The sequence below is a fragment of the Ambystoma mexicanum genome, chromosome 1p, assembly GCF_040938575.1.
Source record: "Ambystoma mexicanum isolate Mex_15411 chromosome 1p, UKY_AmexF1_1, whole genome shotgun sequence".
Classification (NCBI taxonomy): Eukaryota; Metazoa; Chordata; class Amphibia; order Caudata; family Ambystomatidae; genus Ambystoma; species Ambystoma mexicanum.
In genome coordinates this window covers 1,301,188,524-1,301,212,722 of record NC_090921.1, presented here as the reverse complement: position 1 = coordinate 1,301,212,722, position 24,199 = coordinate 1,301,188,524, and the positions used below count along the sequence as shown (strand labels likewise).

General features: G+C 47.0%; 1 protein-coding gene across 1 annotated transcript in view; it reads right to left on the bottom strand.

Annotated features, from left to right (window-relative positions):
- Positions 1-4,792: 4,792 nt before the first annotated feature.
- Positions 4,793-24,199, bottom strand: part of SAXO3 (stabilizer of axonemal microtubules 3) — a 58,337-nt gene continuing 38,930 nt past the window's right edge. Inside the window, exons 4-5 of the mRNA XM_069605846.1 lie at positions 6,161-6,288; positions 4,793-5,329 (exon numbers count right to left, since the gene is read on the bottom strand). Coding sequence (XP_069461947.1) covers positions 4,921-5,329; positions 6,161-6,288 — 537 coding nt within the window. The 3' untranslated portion in view covers positions 4,793-4,920. The remainder of the gene's footprint in view (positions 5,330-6,160; positions 6,289-24,199) is intronic.

The window sequence follows — 24,199 nt, the reverse complement described above, 5'->3', positions numbered from 1 at the left end:
GCTCGGAAATGGTCAAGGTACAAATAGATTTTTGGCATATGGGCACGGAAAAGGTCCTGCATTCTATCTCTCAACCGTTTCGGTAGTCGAGAACTCTGCCGGTCCCTATTTCCACCTCTCGATAGCTCACAGCATTGTCATGCTGTTCCTGATGGCAGTCATGAGGGTCAGCTGGAGAGTAACTTCACAAAACCCCAGACATGGGCCTCACCATTAGGGACTCCTCTCGGGTCCAGACAATGTAGCTGGGGTGGCTACTCCACACAATAGTCTGTTATCTCATTGAAGAGCTGGGGACAGGACTCAACCATGTAAATAAGCTTTGCGAAAGACAGAGACTGATCCACCAACAGGGAGATCAGAGCCTTTGCCAGGATTTCAGCTTTCGAGGTCAGAGAAGCCGAATGCAGTAAAATATGCTTTAATATTCTTTGATAGAGGTGGGAGTGGAGGACCGCTTTCTTGGGTGTTTTGTGGCGAGGCACCTGGGCGGTGGTAGGCACCGCGCCGGAGATTTCTTGTCCCCTGTTGAAATGAGATTTCAACAGATGGTAGATCGTTGGAGGATGTCTACAGTGGGATTACCTGGACTGCTAAAATAGAGGTGGTTTCTTTCAAGGGGCAGGTAGCCCCTCTCAGTGACTGCAGTCGATTGTTGCTGTTGGTGGTTTTGGTAAGCAAGTGTGACTAATCTGTCAGGGCCCTGAGCTGTTTTCCCTCAGAATTGGTGGGCCGGGTGGGTTCTTCCCTGAATGTGGATTGAGAGACTAGTTTGTAGGGGATTGGAGAGGATGGGGGAAGGTTTTGGTCTTGCCGGGGAGTCAGTGCATTTGGGAAGGGTGGTCAGGGGTCTGAGAGCTGTGTAGCCCACTGTTGGGATTGCTTTTGGGCTTGGGAGTACTTTGGTGGGATATTAGTGCTTTTTTGGGCGGGCTGTGGGTGGGTCAGTGGCGGTCACTGCATTTCATCTAGTGGCAATCCGGGAAAAGACCATTTAGGCCCATATCCTTTATGAGGAGGTGCAGCTCAGGATTGGGTGTTGCGTTGTCGATCCAGATCCATTAAATACTCTGGACTTGGCATGACCGAGGAGAGAGGGGATTCTTCTGGCTGATAGGGGACACTCTGTGGAATGTCCTCGATGAAGGGGGGGTAGCTGGGAAGTGGCTGGTTGATACTATTTTGATGCCGGCCCGGACCGTTGCTCTTCAGCAACAGTGCCCCTTCAGAAGCGTCTGCTGGGCATTCAACCCTTTGCAGGTCAGGTGGCGGCTCTGTCCCACATCTCTCCAGTCTGGCTCTCGAGACTGCAGACTCGGCCCGGCTCCCCTGAGCATCCATTGCTGCTTATGGTGATTGAGCATGCCATGAAGTCACCCAGATCTGCCCATTTGCTGGGGAGTCTTTTCCCCACAGACTTGCCCACTGGATCCCTTTTTTCCTGGAGTCTCCTTTGCCTCGGGGGCCTCCTACCTTCCATCCTGCATCCAGGGCCATTTTAAGTACTTTTGGGGTCCTGGGCACGGACGTCTCTGGGGCCCCCTCCACCAAACCAAAGGAATTAAGTGATCAAGAATATCTGCTCCGCCTCCCCGTGCAATCACAACCCATAGGTTGATATGCTGCCTCACAGCATTAAAAATAAGGATGTTTACTCCCTTTAAGTCCCCTTACCCTCTTCATTCTTGCTCTAATCAGACTGATAAACAAGTACCATTTGAAGGCCAACATTGTCAGTCTACGAAGAGGTTACTTCTCTTCTAGCATAGATTTAGGAGACTTTTTATCAATAGAATCCAGGAAGGTATGCAGATTGTAGTATGAATGCAGGACTGTATCCAAAAGGTACATGAAACCCAGAATAGACAGAGAACTCACATTTGCTGCCTCACCGAACGCAAAACGTGCTCATGCATGGATAGAGGAGACCAATTGGTAGGAAGGAGAAAGCTACCCATATAATGGATAGTGGATGCAGATTAGAAGCTACCAGGAAGGTGTCAGTATGAAGACAAATTTGGTTATTGCACATGATCAAAATAATTCCCACAGGAAGGAAAGAATGCTACAGGAGTTGTGCCGCAAGGAACACACAAACTATATATACCACAGTGAACACAGAAAGCAATACATGATGAATTGATTGAGGCAGAATGTATTTTCCAAAACAGACAGGCAATAGGTTTAGAGCCTCAGGACCATGCGATACAATATCCTGACGTGTGCTATTTAAGTCCAGTGAACAATGGAATCTTACTATCTTAGATCAGGCAGCCTTGTGGAGCCCCCCTCCAAGGTGGGGGCCCTGGGCAAGTGCCCCTTTTGCCCTCCCATAAAAACGTCCCTGCCTGCATCTCTTGCAGCAGCAACCGACTGTGGGCATGACAATGTGGCACATATTTGTAATTGTTGGTCCTTCTTTTTTTCCATTTCAGTTGATCTTACTGTTGCTTCTGTTACTTATGTCTTGTTTTGAATACTCTAAGCACTGATTGTGTTTGGTTCGGGTACTGCCTGCCCCATTGGGGCTAGACTTCATTCACGCCAGAGTTTACGCCCCTCTGAGTTATTTCCTTATTAGCATTCCTCAGTATTCTGCTCTCTCCACTCACCCCTTGCCACATGCTGTATCATTTTCATAATCACCTCTGTCTTCGCACATCTCACCTACCGCCCTCTCCTTTTTCTTCCACTTTCTTAACTTTTTTGCCCTTCATACCTCCTTCTTGCATGTGCTACACATGTTTCCCCCTGTCGTGATGCCCCCTGGATTTGACACTTCATTTACCTTCCTTTTTTGTATCTTACAGTCAACACACTCTCACAACCCCCCCGCGCCCACCACACTTTTTGACGTCGCTCACATATCCCTATCTATCCCTTTGAACAGTCTTTTCTGCACTAGCTACACTCGGGCCTCTGGCGTGGCAGCCCACAGTTCACATCCTGCAGTTTTCCCGGGTCTAACATGTAAATGTATATTCCCAGGCAAATAAGCCTCCAAACTTATTTGGGGTTTGGCCGAGCACATTTCCAGCCCCTTAAGCAGCATCCGAATATTACATCTAATTTCCTTTATGTCAAACCTGCATACAATTGCAGTCCAATGAATCCCAAGCCGTTTAGGCCAGACCCATCTTGTCTGCATCATAAAACCATGGTCCAACTAACAGGACTGACATGCACCTGTGCTATCACAAAACATTCATCCTGCCTCTTCCTCCCTCCCCTTTGTCAGTGACAACTATTCCCTCTTTTCCATTCTCTTACCTGTCCCTGCTCGCTTTCCTTCTGCGAACGAAGGTCTTGAGACCCCTGCCCGGGGTACAATATGGTCACTTACAGTCAAGTCTAGGCACGCCGAGACTATACTACGGTGGTGACTTGGTGCAGGATAAAAGTGGCATGACATATCCTGTGTCGGGCCCACAACACTGCAGGGCAGATTCACTTTATTTTGTGTCGCTCCCGAGCCTCACAGTGCAGATCACCCTCGGCCCCATCAGAAGCCTCTGTGCTTTTCCACTTTGAGATCACTTGTCTTGGGTGGAGCACATTAGTAAAAATGACGCCCTCAATGAGGTTCAGTGATGGTTTTGATTTTGACAGATAACAGAGACCTGAGATGGCTGGCCTGCTTGCCTTGCAGAAATGGAACCCAGACGCCCCAAAGAGGACAAAGTAGGAATTAGTTTTCTCAGAGTGGTAGCTCTCAGAGCGCAGCCTGATATCCCTGTAGAAATGGAAATGCCTAGTTACCCCCCCCCCCCCCCCCCGCATGGCATATGCTGAAACTGTGTAACAGAGGGCTGAGAGTATTGCAATCACCTTTCTCCATAGCTTCTATCCCTAATCCTGTATTTTCGCCACAACACATATACCTTTCTCATGGCTCCCACTCAGTGGCCTGTATTGCTAGGTACATGTACCTGTCTCTAGGCTTCCAAACTCATAATTCAAAACATACCCTCTAGTGTGTGTGTAGCTTTTTTGGGGTGTTTCATCCGACTTCTGTATATGCTGGGGCATGTGTACCTTTCTCATTCAGCTACTGATCCGTGCCCTGCTTCTATGCTACAGTTCATACTCCTTCCTCGTGGCGGCTGTGGTTTAAATGTGACCTAAGCTTATGGTTGAACACAAGCCCTATCCTACTGGGCTGCTAATGTTGCCCTTGAAATGCCACTTGCTTGTTATTCTGATGCCAGTACTGAAGGGGCCAGGAGACTTCAAGAGGGCACCCATGCTTGTTTTGATCACTGCCAGGGCAACACATCAAGCTGCGTCTGAGACTGAGGGGAGTAGGTGCAGAGACTTTTGAGATCTCTTAATTTCATTGGTTTTGGTCGGATTCAAATTGATCAGTACCCTAAGCCTCAAAGCCCCCTTAAAATGGTCCTGGCTACTGGCCAGTGACGACCCGGAGCCGATTTAATTACTTCAGGCTGCTGAGCTGCCCCTTGCAGGTGTTACCCGCCACCTCATTCACCCACAGTGGTACTCTACCTCTGCCCCAGGACACCTGATTATCAAAGCTTTGTGCTTGTGCACAGAAACAAAGCAAACGCACCCGTGCTGCTGCTGGTATAACAGGGAAAGGAGCAAACAAGTTCACCCCCAACCCATATTATCTAAAAAGGAATCCGGCTTTATTTTTTGAACGGCCATAGGCATGGAGGCGTTGCTGAGCCACACTGAGCTCTGTTGGCCGGCTCCACTCTTTTCTTTTGCACACCCATGCCACAGACGCAGACATGGCCTCTGGAATCCCATGCAATGAACAGACTCCTGGTCTTCTTCAAACTACTCTTTATTAATTATCTTCCAGTGCTCAACACTACACCCCTAACCCCTCCCTTTGGGATTTCCCCTCAGGGTGCGGCAGGGAGTATCTTTGGTTCTGGGAAGTATTTCACAACCTCACACAGTGATCGGTCGTGCACTCCCATAGGTCTCGTACTCCGTCTCATACATTTTGGGGACCGCCATTATGGCAGGGAGAGGCCCCTGGTGTGGTAGGCTCCAGGGGGTCTCCAGGGCACAGAATCTGTCCCGGGACTGCTTCACATCCAGAGGCGGTTGGTAGGTCTCCTGGGCCAGGGTGCAAAGGCCACGGTGTGGGACAGCAGGAGCCCGCGGGGGGATCCGGGGCAGCTTGGTGCCGATGGGAAATTGGATGGCGTCACGCATGGGGCCCGGGCGTCTCAGACTGGGGTTTGATTCTTTGGACAAGGGATTCTGCTTGAGGCCGTGACCCCAGGCTTTGGGGTAATCTTCGCTCTCCCAGTAGGTCAGAATATCTTTCTTGGGATACCCTTCAAGCTCCTTCCTGTTCATAAGTGGAGAAAAAAGAAGATGCATTAAAGATGGGACGGAGAGGAGAGAAACAGAGAGGGAAAAGGGGGAAGAGGCCAACCGAGAAAGAAGGAGAAGAATGAAAAAGGAGTTTGAGGAGAAGGGAAGCAGAGAAGCAGGGAAAGCAAGACTCACAAAACCAATGGTTAGAGTGAGGCATCCAGAAACCAAAAGACTTTAGACAGCCAAACGAAGAGATGCCACGTCACTCAGGGACCCGTTGACATCATGGGGTACACCCAAAGACCAACAGACTCTTTGAGAGATCCAATGGCAAACATCAAGAGATCAACTGGCACACCAATAGCCATTAGGCATCCTAAAATAAACTAACACTCTCTGAAACCCAAATAATTAACAGACACTGTCAGATACCGAAGGACCCACAGATGCTGTCAGACATCCCCAGACTTAATAAGGTTTTAAACATTCAGATACTATTAGACAATGCTAGACAACCAAAAACCACCAGGCGTTACCGAATAGCCAAAGGCCAGCAAAAAGCAGTCGACACAACTCAAGAAGGGAAAAAGCACGAGTCCTATCATCAAAGATATACAGATTACGTTTTTATAAAGGGAAATGAATACTGCCTTAGGGTGTTATAATTGGAGAGACAAAACCGAGACCAAAGAGATAAACCGGGAAAAAGGGAGCATAAGAAGGCATGAGATATGCAGGGAAAGAGAAACAAGGGAAGGAACAGAAACATGTCTGCCGTTAGAGAAAACCACAAAGAGCAAAAAACAAAGAGCAAGACAAAAAGACCCACAGCAGACAGAGGCAACTGACGCGCTCCCCTCACCTGGTGTAAGTACGAAAGTCACGCTTTGTTGTTGTGGCGTAGATGTCGGTCTGGTTGAGGACCCCCTGGTCTCTGATGTAGTAGGGTATTCCAGCCACGGCTTTGTTCTCAGTGGTGGCGACCAAGGCCTACATGTAGCACAGAGGAGACATATTAATGGGGGACAGGTGATGAAGGTGTGCAGCGGTAGAGCGGGAAGAGGAGGACACCATCACATATAGTAAGGGTGCTATCCAACAGCATGTGCAAACAACAGCACAACAATAAGTGCAATAATGCAGCTGCAAAGGGGCAAACAATCCCATTGCAAACATACACTCCTGTAGCAATAAGCCGGAACTGCAATTCTGCATCAGTATACGGGGTCACTACAAACAGAAAGTGCATTATTCCAACAGGAAGGGTGGAACCACAATCAGGAAGAACTTTATTAAACCAGGTGAAGTGATCACTGGTTGTCCATGAAATAATCCAATGAGAAATGTCCGAGTGAGAATAAAAAAGAAAGGTACTTGAACCAAAATGACTTTGATTCTTTTCTCCCACAGGCATTTCTGCCAACCTGAGCCACCCCCCCCCCTTCTCCATTACTTACATTTTTGTGGCACATCTCGCTGTGTGTCGCCGCCTCCCTTTCTCCCTGCAACGCCTGTTCACTTCCGTGGATGGGACCCGGCGCTGCAGAGTCCTTTTTATTTTTCTTCAAAACTTTATAGTTTTGGGTCGAGGGACACCCTGCAACCCCCGATGCCATTATAGCGAACAACGGTGTGGGGGACACACCAACATCCCCTGCTCCCCTTGTTCGCTATAATGGCATGGAATGGTAAGTTAGTCCGAAATTCGCAATTTTCGAACACCCGAAATTCGAACAAAAATACCATTTTCTTTCATTTACCATGATTACAAACGGTTAGTGCATTACTGCACGGAGAACAAGAGGCATCATAAACAAGAAGGGTTTCTGGTCATAGCATCGAATGCCTTAGCACCTACAAAAAGCGTTGAAAAAAAAGCATCTAATGCAGTTTTTTTAAGGTAAAGGGTTTATTTTAATTGTATTGGGTTTTTAAAGGTTAACAAAAGGGGGGTTGGGGTGGGGGCCCCCCATTAAAAAAAAAAAAGAAAAATATGCATTCAATGCTTTTTTGTAACACTTTTTTTTAGTTGGGAAGGCATTCGATGCAATGACTATAAACCACAAGAAGTGCATAACTGCAGTAGGAAGAGGTGCTATTGCCGTACAGCGGAATGGCATGACTTCAATATGAAGCAGAGGTCTACTCAAAGGAGGTTCCAGAGAATATCATTTTATAAAAGGTATCAAAAATATTTATTTAAATTGCTACAATATCATTAGACCCAAAATAATCATCAATTAATCTGAAGAGCAACAGTTAAATACAGGTGGGTTCACAACTGTGACCAAACAAAAAAGGGAAAGGAAAAAATGACAACTCATTCACACCCATCCAACAACCAATATATCCTAATACACTCATCCATAATCAATTCAACAATCACATGTATACAATATACCAAGTAAGATTACATATCCAAAATTCCTTTCATCTTAATAAAAAGCAATAATCCACAATTTATATGTTTTTTGCTTTTTTGCTTTTGTTCTGTCCTGGAATATATCTAAATTGTTATCCAATATTGTAACATTTGGGAAATGCAGAGAGTAGAGATCTCCTGCTTTATTCAGAAAGAATTTCAATATGAAGCAGCCATCTACTAAAGATGGTGTTCACTACTGTTGCAGCAAATAGGGGATACTGTAATTGCAACAGCATGGATATCGAAATCAGGAGGTGCATTAGTGGAGCAGAAAGGCAGGTATGACAAGAAGTGCGTTAGTACAACAAGGGAGGGCTGTTCACAAAAGCAAGTGCATTGCTGCAGCGGAAAGGCCACGTTTACACATAGGAAATGCATTACTGCAACATTGAAGTGAGTTATTGCAAACAAAATTGTGCATTTTCTGCACCATTATGAAAGCCAAGCTATACCCGACTAGTGACAGAAGTCCTGCCCACTAGTTGCAGTTTAGCAATTTAAATGTCGGCAACATGAGGGACACATCATTTACATTTTAGCTAGTGCCAAACTATTAGATTGAAAAGCCATGCGTCTCTTTCGTTGGGTGTAAGCCATACATCTTGCAGCGCAGTAACTCCTGGTCAACGGCAAGATTTAAAGTGGGACCCACTCCTCAAATCGTTAAAAAAATATTTAAATTATTTGTCCAAAACCCTTCAATTTCACTAGCGTGGACTCTTGGAGGAGTGGGATACGTTAAACATGTATTGTTAGATGTACACTTCTTTTTGCATCCTCTCCTCAAAAAGCCCTCTGCCCGGCTAACTACTGCTCTATCTCCATTACCCCCTTCCTGGACAAACTCCTGGAGAAGCTGGTCATCTCCCAACTGATCCAACACACAGAATATGTTGGTTGTTTACATGACCACCAGTCTGGCTTCAGAGCAGCCAGAGGCACGGAAACTGCTCTAATGAACACCATGAAGACTTGCTCTCAAATCTCGATTCCAACTCTCCATCCGTTCTTACCTTTTCTATATCTTTTCTCTGCCTTTGACAAGGCCAATCATGGCACCCTGACAAATTGGCTCTGCGACACCCTTGGCATCACGGGCCTGGCACTGGACTGGTGACCTCATTTCTCTCTGATTTACCTTCCCAGGTTCATCTGGGCCCTTTTCTCTCCACTATCGAACTTTCCACCTGCAGCGTCCCTCGAGGCTCTTTCCTCTCGCTGTGGTTCTTCAACATCTACCTTGCCCCTCTGGCCCACCTGATCTCCTTTTTGCGTCACTTCCAGTGTTATGCAGACAACACGCAGCTCTCCTTCAAGCTTCCCTCTACTGCCTCCTCATCCTCCTCTCTCATCCCTGACTGACTTCTAATCAGGCATGGTGTGTTGCCAATGACCTCTGCCTTAATACCAGTAAGACTGAGATGCTTCCCATTGGGACCCCAGCTCCCTCCTTCCCTCTGGCTGCCCTCTTTGAGTCCCCTCCCCTCACCCTCTTGTGAGGCAAAAAACCTTGGTGTCACCCTAAACTCCTCTCTCTCCTTCTCTCCTAATATCACAGACCTTGCCAAGAAGGCCCACTTTCAGCTGCACCTCCTCAGAGGCATTCTCCCTTTCCTCACCTTCCCCCAGAAACTCAATGGGCCTCATTACGAGTCCGGCGGTAACCGAGGTGGTAAAACCACCTGGTTACCGCCGGACTCGTATTACCATTCCGCCTCCGTGATTCCCGGAATTACCGGTGCATTACAACCCCGGTTTCCTGGGAATCACGGAGGCGGAATGGTGTTAATCCCCATTCCCATTGAGTCCTATGGGACTCAATGGGAATGGGGATCATGGAAACACCGGCAGCATCTCGTGATGCTGCCGGTGTTTCCTTGTCCGCCTGCAGGCGGGTGTTGTTAAACCCCGCCAGGTCAGACCTGGCAGGAACATCACCTCCCGCCTGCAGGAGTCAGGATCAGGCGGTCCAGAAACAACGGTGGCGGCGGGTTTACCGCCACAGTTATTTCCGGACCGCCTGATTTGTAATGAGGCCCAATGTCTCCAACTCTGGTCCTCTCTAGGCTGGACTACTGTAACAGCCTCTTCCTCAACATTCCTTTATCCTCCCTTCATCCCCTTCAACTTATCCAGCATAGAACTGCAAGACTTATCCTTGGCCTTAAGCCCAGGGACTGCATCTCACCACTGGCTACAGTTTGCTGCTAGGATCAAGTTCAAGACCATCTGCATCATCCACAAGGCTTTCTGGGGCCTGGGACCCCGCTACATCTAACTCTCTCACCCTAAGTACCTTCCTGCTACAGCCCTTTGGTCTTCTAGCTCCAACTCTCTGCAAATCGGACGCTTCTCTAAGCAGAGAATGGGGGGTAGATCTCTCCTCTGCAGCAGCCTCCCTCAGGAATGGTCTCCCTGCCCCTCTCAGGCTTGAGCCGGATCGCCTTAGGTTCCGGAAGCTCCTCAAGACCCTCCTTTTCTCTTCTTCCTTCCCTCTCCCCTTTCCCTGCTAACACACCAGACTGTCTCAGTGACTGACTGCCTGGTTCCCTTTGAGTTGTACAGGGTACCACCCCCCCCCGCCCAGACCAACCCTCTCCTCGCACTTAGCATGTGGTCCCTGAGCCCCTGCACCCCATGCAAGCCCTGGCACTTGCCCTCCTGGCGTCTACTTAGAAACCTCCTAGCCCCTGTGGCCTCTCCACCCCCCCTGCATCCTCCTTTCACTTGCACTCTCTCCTCTTTACCCTGCACTTCTCTTCCCACCCTAGCACTTCGCATTTCGCACAGACCTGGCACTCCACCCCCACCCCACACTTCTTTTTACTGCACTTGCACGATCTGAGTGTCACAAGGCCTAATATGACCGCTATTGTTATCTTTTTCCCTTGTCGCCCCCCGCCCCCTTTTTTTGTCTTGCGGCACCTTGAAACACCATTTGTTACTTAGGCCCCTTGCAAATATCCAATAAATAAACAAACAAACAGTGAGGCTATGCAAAACATGTCTTAAAGCAATGTAGGATGTTATGACTCAGCAACTTTCTCCCTTTAAGTGCGAAGGACGAGCATACTCGTCCTTTTTACATAGACTTCAATAATAGTCTGGCACTTAAGAGGTTTTAAGGGACTTTTCAGGGGCCTTATTTTCCATTAATTTATTTTTTAAATGTTTACTGTAAACTTTACAAAGACCTCAACCGGGGACCTGCAATGGCTCTCCCACCACACCTTCCAGAAACCTCCAATTCAACCTCGTCCCAAATCCTCCCAAAGCTATCTGTGACAGCCCCCGTCAAGCAAAACAGCAGACATGATCCCACCACTGCCCCCTCCCCATGATAAGGAACAAGGCACTGGAACAGTTGTAGAGGGAATGCATCTTGGTAGCAGAGGATACATGTAGGATAATAAGGAATCTGCCTCTGGGCCGCTCGCGCACTGCCTTCTTCTGGCCAGGTTGGGAGATACCACTTTGATAGACGAATGGCAATGGGCTGGTCCGTGTCTACGCACATTGCTGGAGTTGGGGACCAAGGAGGAGTCGGGTCTCAATATCTGTTGCATTACCCGGATGACTTCTTGTTGTTGGTCCGCCTGCGGCACAGGACTTTTGTTATATACTGAGCCGTTTTATGCAAGCTATGGGCAGGTTGGGTCTGCAGAGGGCACGTGATAAAATGCAAGGCCCACTAAGAAGTTGACCTTTTTAGTGATTGGATTGAATTTGGGGGTCCGAGGTATGCGGGCTGCACAGTGAGACAGTCCAGCCATTCAAGAAATCAATCAAAGAGTGTTTTGGTGGTTAAAAAGGTGATGTTGCACCAACTTTAGGTCCTGGCTTGTCCGTTGAACTTCGCTCTCAGAATTATTCAGATGGGTTGACAATTCTCAAGATTAACCGGAAAGGGAAATGGGTGGGTGGGCTTAAGGAGAAACACCATAGGACCCGTTTGTCCAGTTAAGTGAAGGGTGATTTAAGTGTTTGGCATTTTATCTGGCAGATTTTAGTGGCTCACTGGGATAGCCATCATAAGTGGTGCCAAACGGAGATATAGGGCTGTTTACAGGTGCAGCTGGCAGGATCAGTTTCAGCAACATTTTTGGAAATAAATGGTGGGTGTGTTGGTGGCCAGGAGAGTGGTTCCTGTTTGGGACGGGGGGGTCGGAATATCACCTACTTGGAGCTATTTCCCATAGTAGTATACAAAAGTGTGGTGTTCTGGTCAGATAGTGTGCCTGTTGTGCAGGCCATCCCCAATCAGAGGGCCTCCTGCAAAACGGTATTGAGAATGCGAAAAGAGATGGCATTGGTCTGTCTGAAGGTTAACGTCATTGGTTAAAGCAAAACACGTGCCTGATGGAGACAATAATGTGGCTGATGCTTTGTCTCGTTCAAAGATGCAGAGGTTCAGGTGATGGCACCCAGCAGCGGAGCAACCGTTGACACAATTGCCAACAGCACTGTGGAGTCTTGGAGGCCAGCACTCCCCCATGCAATAGCGGTAGCACTAGCGCCTAAAATTTAAACAGCCCATGAGGGGGCTTTTAGGATGTTTAGCACATTTTGGTAGGCAGGGAAAGATCAGAGGGCTTAATTACGAGTTTGGAGATAGCCATGCCGTCATTACCGGCATGGCTACCTCCAAACTCGGGTCCCGCAAAAGGGGATTTACTGGGCCATTCCAACCTTGGAGGGCCCGGTAATTCCCTTTCGTGGGACCCGGACCCGGTACGTCACCATTCCCATTTGAGCCCAATGGGAATGGGGAGGATGCCAACAACGGGCCTGTTTGCATCCTAGTATGCTAGCGGGTCCCGCTCTGCACGTCTGGTCTGGCCAGGCGTACAGGGCGGACACACTGCAGAACTCGTAATGTGGCGGCCCCGAATGAACGGTGCCAGTCCCCTATCGGCAAAGTTCGTTCCGTGGCCGCCACAGTCGTAATGAGGCCCAATATCGCAATTCGTAGGGTAATTGCAAGACACTGCACAGACGGTGGCTTTTGCTGGAAACGGATGCCGGCATAGCATCCTTTGCCAGTGTGGCCGGGGAGGGGTCTTCTTCCAGGAATTGTTTGGTGTAAAAAGCCTTGGTGGGTTCGGGCATGGGAAAAGAGTTGATCACTGGATGCATTGAAGTTGTGGGACCTGGTACAAGAACTGCACAAGATGTGTTCAGATAACTGTGACGTCCTGTTCTTCAGGGAAGTTTTTGCGCTGGCACCTTATGTGGTATTCCGCATAGGTGATCTAGTTCCACAGAATAAGAATGATGGCTCGGCTTGTTGATGGAGGATGTAAGTGTAGCAGAAAGGAAGGTGAGGGTATGGAGGTACAAAACAAATATGGACCAAGATGGTAAATGAGCAGGGATATTATTGGGGCAGGCACATGGACAATACACATGTCCAATGCGGCAGTATTGGAGTAGTTGGCACTGGGGCCTCACAGGCGTGGGTACCAGGGCTCAAGTTGAGGGTACATGTGGGTGGAGGAAGTCTACCCACTTTTTTCGGAAGTCTCCCCGCTTTTTTCAGAGGGCACTTTGATATGCTAATTTCTGGTGACACCACATTCAAATGGTATGTAAATGAGCCCCCCCACTATTTTGTTTAGGACTTGACCCCTGAAGGACGCCATTATGGTTGAATCAGTATGCGTCATTGATATCACAATTTACGTTTAGGGGACTATTTCTGAGATCACTGGCAGTGACTGTGTTTGACCTGATGGGTTACTCATCACGCACTTTTAGTTTCGATGTGGCAAACCGCAGCAGCAGTCTTGGGGGATGCCAATTCACATTTAGCATAGCTGTAGAATAAGAGGTGGGTGTGCGTGACCCACAAAAGGCCTAACAACTTTGGCAGCCTGAAAAAGGCCTTAAAACGCAGCCTAGATCGACAAAAGTCCTGAAAACTTCAGCAGCCTGAAAAAGGCCTTTAAATGTGTCCTAGATCCCAGAATGTCATGGAAAATGCATATTAGCCAACATAGAAGATGCTCTCGTCTTATGGCCAGTTGGTATCACTATGGCAGTGCCTGGCAGATGCTAATCTATGCCTACACAAAAGCCAAAACTGTTGGCTTGTCCAATGCTTGTTTTTAACACGGCTTCAGTGCAAGGTGCAGATGCGAAGATACACATATTGCTTATAAATGAAGTGGCCGAAGGCACACTTGGTTAAGGCATTTTTATTTCACTTGGAGCTCATTTACTGGGGTAATTAAACTGTTAATTCTCAGAAGACTGCTTTCAAAGAATACTTAGAAATAATAGCAGGCCCTATTCAGCACCAGGTTTGGTGTTACTGTGTGATGCAGCTCACTCAAAGAGATCCCAGGAGGGTGTGCTTTGAACAGGGAGCGGAAGGATAGTTGGTGGGAATGATGAAAGGAGTTAACGTGGCTCCGGCTGCTCAATGCATGGATAAATAACCAAACAAAGCCTATAGGCTGTGAGCCCCTCCTCACATTGCATCTGTACTCTTATATGCACTCAAATGCAAAGGTTTTGGCTTATATATGGTACTAAAGCACCACCTAATTGCCAAAATGTAAATACAATTTAACAAAATGGTGCCTAAAAGGGTCAAGATTGCAGCGGACATCGAAGATAATTTTGTAGTTGAGTCTTGGCGAAGGTGATTGATAAAGATTTAAATTGGCGTATGATGTGTAGGTGGACAAAGGTAGTGTGGGTGGGGCGCAGAATTGTCAAAACGCTTTCAGGGTAGCATCAGTCTGGCCAGTCCACCACGTGTAACGATACTCGTTTACCTGAAAGCCTTCTTGAAATGCTTTATTTTCAACAGTTTTCTGGACGTGCCGTTGCCTGTTGGTCAGGTTTCGGCCGTTGCTCCGCAAAAGGCTTCTCAGGATTGACCCTGTCTTCCTCATTTAAGCATGTTTTTTGGTAGATTGTTTGCCATTTGAGCAGGATGCAGATGGGGTGTAGCAAGGGGCCCGTTTCTGAAGATAGTGTGGATCCTTGTCCCAGGACGCAGGTGCAAAGGGTTTCAAACTTGATTCAAGAGGCCACCGGGAGCCAACAATATGATCTAAGGGTGGGCTTAATGGGAACTCCTTTATTGACGTTCAAGGACGCGCTTGCCGCCTGATCCCAAACTCTTTATAGTTCATCAATTTTATTTTTGATAATGTCACAGTACACTATGTTCCTTCAAAGCAAGGAGGGTTGGAAATAGTTTTCGGTGGTCGGTCAAAAGACCGAAAAAAAAATCTCGAAATACAATAATCTCGAATCCAAAATCCCGAAAAAAAAAAAGTCGAATTTTTTATTTATTTAATTATATGCTTTTTTGGGGTCAGGTAAGTAAAAAAAATGGGTTAAAATAAAAAAAAAATAGAAAAAAGGGGGGTTGGGGGGGGAACCCCCCCATTTCGAACAAAAAACGTCATTAAAAAGAAATTCGACTTTTTTTTTTTCGAGATTTTGGATTCGAGATTATTGTATTCGGGATTTTTGTTTTCGGTTTTATGACTATAAACCATAGTTTTCATTGATCAATAAGTTGATCTGTGGGTAAAAAATGTACTCAGACACCTTGATTACTGATAATATCTGATGGGATGAGAGCTGCTCCAACTGAGGTGGGTCAGGCGAATGGTAATGGCAATGCTCCTGACTGCACCGCCAAGCACCAGCATGTCTCATTGGTCGCTGTTCAGACCAAGGAAGTTACCCTTATCCAATGATAGAAGCCACAGGCTACCCTCGCCACAAGAATACCGTGGCTCCAATGCAGCACACATACAATCAGCAGCAAGCCACTGTTAGGTACGAATTTGTAAAGTCCAACTGGTGTGGGACTTCAAAAGACTTATCTCTTGGTATTAGGCAGACCCAACTCTTAATATAGACCTGTACTGCACAAGTTGGTAGTGCGACTGAGCAGCCAGGCTTATCTCAGGAGGGTAATGTGAGCTATAGAGTAGCACAATTAAATAAGTAAACACAAGGCATCAAGTAAACACTTAACGTTGTATTACATTATTTATTTATATACACACACAAGGCAAATTAAGCATTCTTTAAAAAGCAGCAAGTAGTAGCATTCACTGGAAGATTGATTTAATTTAAACAAGAACCAATAATGCAGATGAGCATTTATTATCTATGCTAAACATGTTCCAGCACACACAATAACATCAATCAAGGTCAGTAGTAGCACTTATTTTTGTTCACCATTACAAAATTGGTTTTGGGAGGGGAAATTGTTACAGTCAAAGTAGAACACACTTTTCAACTGGTTCAATAGTTAGTGTCTCCCAGAGCATTGTAGGCAGTCTTTTATCCCAGCAATAATAGTGTCAACAATTAGAACCTGTACGGGAACAAGCACTGCCAAAGCCAATAGGGTTCGGAAGAGGAGCCTTTAGGAAACCAGAACAGCCAAAGTCATTGAGACAGTTCCAGTTCTGATACAGCTTATCTTAGAAAAATGTTATCAAACAATCAGGGGTTCTTTGAAAAATCTCTGGAGCTCAAGGGGAGCCCACTTGATGGAGCACAAGCTGGAAGGCCTGCACGGGTAAGTTGAGGTCAACTCTGAAGGGGTCGAAATAGAACTTCCCAAGCAAAGGAGCACTACAAATGGTGATAAAAGGGAGTACATCTGGTGGGTTTCTGCGGCAGATCTCTGGAGAGGGACTCGGCAGCAATGGAAAAACAACCAATTCAGTGGCTCTTTGTGGTTTTGGTGCCTTTTTCTTAGCGCCAACGAGAAATGAATTGCTCCGGTTGGAATTTCATCAGTCGCTCGGTCCTGGACTCTGTTTAGGGGACTCTGGACAGAATATTCCTCCTTCTGGAGGTCTTTGAAGGTGCTCACTAGGTTTTGGTTGGATTCAATCTCTGCAAAATGATGCACTCGATAATAGTCGGGGGTTCCCGGGGATTGGGATTCTGCAGCCTAGAAAAGTCACAGCAAGTCGTGATGTGTGCCAAAATGAAGCAGGTCTCTGGGGTAGTTGGTCCCACCAGCCCAAGGGAGGAAGTGGTCCTGCACGGATCTTCCCAGTCGAAACAAAAATGGGTCAGCAGAGCTGCAAGGCATCACAAGTGTTTCCGAGGTCTTGGAAGGTGCTGCTGGCATCTCTGCTTGCCCTCTTCATCGGATATGATGTTCCAGTGATCGACTCTGCCTGGAGCTCCAAAGGCCTCACCTTTTAATACGAAATCTCATTCATTCACAGCCCTACAGCTGTCAATCACACCGGGGGTTGTCCTCTAGGACAGCCAACCGCCCAGTTGGAACTGGTTTCAGCCAGGCATGCCTACAAACAGAGGTCAGTGATGTTTCGGGCTCCTCCCTCACTTCGTGCCTTCCCAGACACACTGGAGCCTGGCGGGCTTCAGTGCTGAAGCCCGCCAAAGGCAAAATACACAAAGGACTCAAACCTAGGTTAAACAACAGAGTACAATCCCAGAAGGAATGAAAAAACAAGAAATGCCAAAAAAGAAGACAGGGGCTATTTTGGAAAAATCGTCACCCGTGGGTGCTGTACTGCAGCTGAGAAATAAGCCTGCTAGTACTCTGCAAAATAAGGTACTAAAAAGTAACCTGCCACCAGCCATTCAAGTTAGGTAATGTAACAAAAATGTACATGAGAAGTGGGATAAGGAGTTGCTATGTAACCCCCCCAGCAGTCCACGTAGGGTGGTGTATGCTGGACCCACAAAAGAAGGTTAAGTAAGATAAAAGTTATCAGGAGACCCGATCAAGCCAATCAGAGAACACAAATCATGTGGTGGATGGCAGAGGGCAAGGGCCAATGGTAGTCCTGTGACCTTGCAACAATGTAATAGATCGTTTTTGGGGAAGTCTCAGGCGAGACAACCTGACATGCAAGGACCAGTCAGCGAACCTCTATAGGTGCCATCTATAGGCACTACCACCCCAGCCACCCAATAGCATGGGCTCGTAGGTTTTTGGGGAATGGTTCTAAGTTGTGATGACATTTGCTAACAAAAACTCCTGACACAGGGTCAGGAGCTGTGATTGCTGGATATTCATTTTCTTGTATGATCCCTGTCTGTTATGGAAAATAAGGACAGTTGTAATTTGCCCATGGCTGAGTCCTCCGTCATTACCAGGAGAGGGTTCATTGGGCTTGGCCACTTTGCTGAACGGTGACTGTGGAGCACGAACCATGGTCCTATGGTATACCTAGTTTATACTGTAGTTCACACAAGAACATGTATTTAACTGTTAAGAGAAGTTGAAAGGACTTCTCAGTGGCAATGCACAAAGAGTGCTGTGTGTCAAAATGTAAAAAGCAGATGCCTATGGAGTTTACCAGACTCCATTAAACAGTTAAAAATCCAAGTCGCCGAAAAACACATGAGCGACTAGCAATAAGCACCACTCACTGAGAAGGTTTAAAATCAAAAAGATCCCAGATTCTAGCAAAAGAGCTGAGGGTCTCCAAGGTTAAAGGGAATTAGCACAGAAACAGAAAATTCTCCCTAACAGCCACTCCTTGTTGCCAAATCCTTCTGATACTTTCACAAACATTCACTTTGCATCTCTGCTGTCTATATGAAAATTCCTTCATTCTCTTTCCATAGACAGACCCTAACACAGCTTAGGGTCTCCTAAAAAGAAACAAATTTCCAGTCGACTGCAACGTGTTTTTGCAAAGTCTCCGTGTGAAACTCGCACCCCTACAAGTGGGTTAATTTCTCCACAACCAGTAAAAATGTACTATCAATTGTTATGTCCATTAATGGACAAGTATTCAGACATCACACTCAAAAATAATCCCCTCACTGTCTTCACAGATGTTACAATCACTGTGCCCATCACAAGACTACCATCTTTATGTTACCTGTATCTTCTCTGTCCTGATGAAGGCTGAGCCCCTCTACTTCATTGATCGATGAAGCTGAAACTCAAGTAACTTGAGTGACTCTGAGTCAACAAACCCATCATAATTGGATTCTTATCCCTTCATGAACTGACACCACGTCAATTTATGTTTCATTATTCTCCAATTTTTCGTTTACACTAGTTGTTTTGTGTACATTGTGTAATTCGGTTATGTGCATGTCCACGTCTTTGGCAATTCATCTCCATACTTGTATGTGTCTGTTTAATTAATCACATGTGCTGTACATGTTCATTATATTTTATCCTTTGTAACATGTTCTCCCTTTGTCCACGTACCATTGTAACATTACATTAAATGGTTTGGTCCTTTTCTGTATATTTTAACTGCTCAGTTTGTTACATTCTTTTGTACATAAACAACAACTATGTTCATTTTCAGATATTTTTTAATTTGACCTACTTGTTCCAGTTCATCTCCTCCTTCCCCAGGTGGGGATGGGTTTGCGGATCTTCTTCATCGATGCATCTGACACTAGCGGTGGTCATTTAATTGGGCCATTGGGCTAATGTACGTACATTGCACCACAGCAGGCATGGGATGGCCCATGTGGAACCATATGTGGGACCTCCTGCATGTAGGATGGGATTCAATCAATCCCAACCTGATTTTCTGGATTTGGTTGAATATCAGTGATTGGATCTGCTACAGTGAAGTCTAGGACAGGCCAGAAAGCACCCACTCATTCATAAACTGGTGGAAAGGTGAAGCAAGGATGCCAGTTCGCTCTAGTCCACCACACGCTTGTCCCCTGGAATTGTACCCACTCAGATCTCATGCGACTCGCTCTCTGATTTCTTTGTTACCAAGTTGGCTGATATACTGAAGAATATCCACACTAGTTGGCAGACACTATTAATACCTCTTCAGTGCAGGTAGTGGGTGCCGCTTCCCATTCCTGACCCCAGTACCCTGAGTTTTCTACAGAGGAGGCGTTACGAGATGTAAACCAACTTAAATCCACCACCCCGTCTGATCCTGTACCTCTGGTTATCCTCAAGGCTATTATGCTGGGTAGGATTTCATAAGTTACGCAGGCAGTCAGCCTTGCCTGTCAGTCAGTCCTAATTCCTATAGAACGTAGATAGGCTTTTGCTATTCCCTCCTTAAAAAGCCCTCTGTGGATGCTTCAGTTCCAGCTAATTTCAGTCCTATCTCTCTTCTTCCTTTTTTATGAAAATGCTGGCATTTTTGGTCTCTCCACTCCTTTCCTCCTTTCTCGAAAACTCTGTTCTTTGTAGCCCTTTCAGTCTGGCTTTCGGCCGGGGCAAGGGACGCAGAGTGTCCTGGTGTCCGTAGCCGATAATCTGGCCATGCTGATTGACTGAGGTGGAGTGGGTGCCCTGATGCTGTAAGATCTGTTTGCAGCATTTCACACCGTTGACCATTCCATCCTGGTGTCCTGCCTGGCCTCGGCAGGCCTCTCTGGTCCTGTTGTGGCCTGGTTTACCTCTTTCCTGGCTAAGAAAGGCCAACCGCTTCCTCTTCCCCCTTTTTCCTTTTTGTCTCAGGCACTCTCCTGCGGTGTTCCTCGGGACTCTGCCCTATCCCCTATGCTATTTAACATCTACATTCAGCCACTGGTTTGCTTCATTCGCTCCCACGGTTACTCCCAGATCTTGTTTTAGTTAGATCTAGACCAGATTGAGGTGCCGTTGGGCCTGTGTGAGTGCTTGGTGGCCATGGGAGAGTGGATGAGTGTGAACTGGCTTAAGCTGAATCGGGACAAGATGGCGGCCTTCTGATACTGCTTTGTGGACTTCTTCTTTCTGGCCACCTGCTTTAGGTGATTTCCCAATCCCAGTCATCACTCTCGATGCCCCCTCTCCCCCCAAGTTGGGGCGGCTTGTAAGATGGGTCACTTCCTTCTCAGAATGCTTCATAAAGTACTTCCTTTTCTTCCTCCTCACTTGCGACCTCTGGTTGCTGCAGCGTTGGTTACTATTCGCATTGACTACTGTAAAACTCTTTTTCTGGCACAACCTATTGGCCTCAGACACTGATTACAGATGCTGCAAAATCCACGTATTCTCCTTTTGGGACACATATGAGTCCGGTGCTTTGTTCACTTCACTGGCTCCTGGTGGCTCAGAGGATTACATTTAAATCCCTGTTTCTTGCACACAGGGCTTTTTATCGTCAGTGGGCTCAATACCTTCAAGATACATTTTGCCCCATTGTTCCGGGATGGACTCTCCACTCCGGTAATGCTCGTCTAGTGGCCGTTCTGAAATCCCGGTTCTCCAGCGTAGGAGGCTGCGCAGTTACCTTTGCTGGGGTAAACTCTGGAATGATCTGCCGCTTGCTCTCAGGTCTACTCAGAATCATTTTCAATTTAGACGGTCCCTGAAAACTCTGCTGTTCTAGCTCCCTGCTGTTTCTAGCCTAGCAGTAGAGTTTCTCGCGCGAAGATACCTGCGGGTGACTGTGCGTGCTATACATTCTAATAACATAACCTACCATAACATAGTGGGAGGGAAACGTGAAAAAAAGAAACTGTAACAGCAAGCAGACGTGGGGGCGCAAGTGAGATACGAAAACTGCAGCAGGTAGAGGGAACACCTATATAGTATTGTAACTGCCGCTATATGAGGAAGGGAGGTTGTGAACTGTAGGAACAGGAAGGAGGAGGACCTTTGAGAAGCACAGTGAGAATGCAGCAGTAAAAGTAACAGAGGAAAGACATTCCATGGGAAAGGAGAACAACACTGCTGCTGGAAGAAGGGGTAATCGGGGCTTTAAGAGGGCCGGTGTTAGGCAGTGCATAGCCTTTAAGAAAATGTTGCAGGCCTAAAAAATGTAACATCCAATTAACAGGGGTTAAGGAGTCAGAAGTTTATAGACTGCAGTGGAGCTCAGGTTCGTTGGGGGCGTAACGTTAATGTAAGGCGTAAAAGCCTCGGGTAAGGCTTTAACGCCTTCCATTAATGGTCACGTCCCATTTTCAAATATTTTTTTGCCAGAGAGGTGCCGTGGAACGCAACTTGCATTTCCGCCACCTTCCCTCCTCTGGATTTTCATAGCCGGCGCAAATGCTGGAGAACCCTATGCGATCCGCTGGCTTTATACACCAGCATAAATCAGGCAGACCCCACAGGGATCCATTGTGCACACTGCCAGACATGCATGCATCCTTTTGCCTTGCACATCCTTTGCACTCCACTGTATAATGAGTGCAATCGTAGCTGGTTCCCGCCGTCAAATCACGTTCTGGAGAACACGAGCTCCCGTGTGTTTAAAATATCTCTTCCATTCGCCAAGTATTCTTTAAATATCTGGCTGTCTTTTTGGTGTGTCTCTGAACATCCCCCGCCATAAATCCCGCCAAGACTTGTCCCTCTCACAAATCGGATTGCCTGCTTTACCTCGCATTTTATTCTCACATTTTTAAAACGGGAGGCGGGTGGGCTGCCGTCTAACTTACTAATGACTTCTCTTTTTGCTTTCATGGTTGCCATTGAGTACCAATATTTTATGTCTGCGTATATTTCAATTCCCCCAAAAATAAAATGGGGTCTTTTTTTTAAGACTTCCGTTAACCTGCCCTGCGTGTCGCCGAGGCAATAATTACAGGCCGTCTCCCTGTGCCTGAATAACCGTGGACACAAGGCACGAGCTGCTTCTCTAGCCCCTCTTTAGCCAGTTGTGGAAAGTATGGCTCATGCCACCCACTGCCGAGGCCTTGAGGGCACTGCGCGCAGGCCCCGTGGGCGGAGAAGGATCGCCTTGCAAGGCCCTCCAGGGCTCGCGGCTCATCCGCAGCGGAAAACAGAAGCCCGCTCGAGGCCCCTAGTCTTTACGTTAATCTCTTATGTGCCAAAGGAAGATTTCCTTTTCGATTGTGGATATTTTAGTCACAGTGACAATTTTCGTGGCAGTGGCAGGGTGTAGGCTGTAGAGTGAAGGTCTCCTCATGGTGCAGCAGTCAATATCATTCGCCTCACTTACAAAGATGGGGTTCATCGAGATCTGAGAGGAACCCCCAGGGGAGGCGCTGCATGCCAAGCTCACTTCCTAGCTTCGCCAATGGGCTTGAGAACCCATTGTCAATGGGCACTGGCCAATCAGATGCATCACAGCAAGGCCGTTCCAGCGAGTTTGGTGAGGGTACCAGCAAGTGGGATGCAACACAACAGCACAAAACAACAGCAAAGTTCTGGGGAGCAGTCTAAGCTTAGCACGTTCTTGATTTTTTGTTGTAGAGTTCTCTTGCAGCCCTGCAAAGGGACATTACAAGACATTTCAATATGGACAGGGCACTGGCCAATCAGATGCATCACAGCAAGGCAGTTCCAGCGAGTTTGGTGAGGGTACCAGCAAGTGGGATGCAACACAACAGCACAAAACAACAGCAAAGTTCTGGGGAGCAGTCTAAGCTTAGCACGTTCTTGATTTTTTGTTGTAGAGTTCTCCTGCAGCCCTGCAAAGGGACATTACAAGACATTTCAATATGGACATTGAAGAGAAGTCAGTGCGTTGCCACGCCGATAAAGCTCAGTGGGTTGGTGAATCTTCAACTTGGATTACGGAGATGGGGCTTGCAATTAGGGTGGTGGTAGATCCATATGGAGGACGTTCCAGGGGTGTAGCGCTAGATGGGTGGAGAACCTGCATAAAGAGGTTACGCAAAGATGTTTGGGGGTGGCGAGGCAGTGGCAGGTATAATAGGGCAGTGGAGGTGGCATCTTGTGGTGTAGAGTTAGATGGACTGAGCACGAAAGTTGGAGATGTTCCCTGGACTGATTTGAAGACCATGGGTAGAAATTTAGACAAAGAATGTTTAGTAGCAGCCAGATGCCGAAAGGTGGCAGTGGGAGTCGCAAAGTAGAGGATGATAGAGGATGCTTCTGCCAAATGGATAACTTTTTCAATGGCCAGAAAGGAGTTTGCGGGAGTCCCTTGAGGAGACCACTGGGATAGTCCTCTCTGCCAATAGACTAGGATGTTCCTCAGGATCCTTGCTAGGTGCAGATGAGGTTAGGTCTGGCATATGTTGAGGTTCAGAAGGTTGAAGCAAGAAGTGCTTGCAGCAGAGATGATGGCAGGGTAGAGTGGCAGGTGGCTGCGGAACTGGAGACCACGTTCTGGGCAGAGGGTTCTTTTTTATAATGTCAGAGGGAAGCAGATGGAAGAGGATGGTGAAATGGGTCCAGTAGACAATTGTAAACACATTATTCTATTTCTGGCCAAGCTGAGCATTATGGATCAGGGGGATTAACCCTGAGGAAAACGAGTGGGGCGGCCTGCCATTTTGTAATGGAGTTGAGGGGTTAAGGATATTAGTTGTTACGTTTTACTTATGTAGCCCTTTATGAAAGTGCTTAAAATGTTTACATCCAATTATTATTACCAAACAGAAATTGGTACTCATTTAACAACCTTAGAAGGATAAAAGAGTGAGCTGACCTTGCCAGGACTTGAACCAGAGAACTGCAGATCACACACACATTTCAGCATGCAGACTCACTCGGCTATCTTATTGGCTAGGCTAGGGTGGGCATGAATAGGATATCTGTGTGTCAGGTGAAGAGAGATAATAAGTGGACCCTGATGTGAAGAT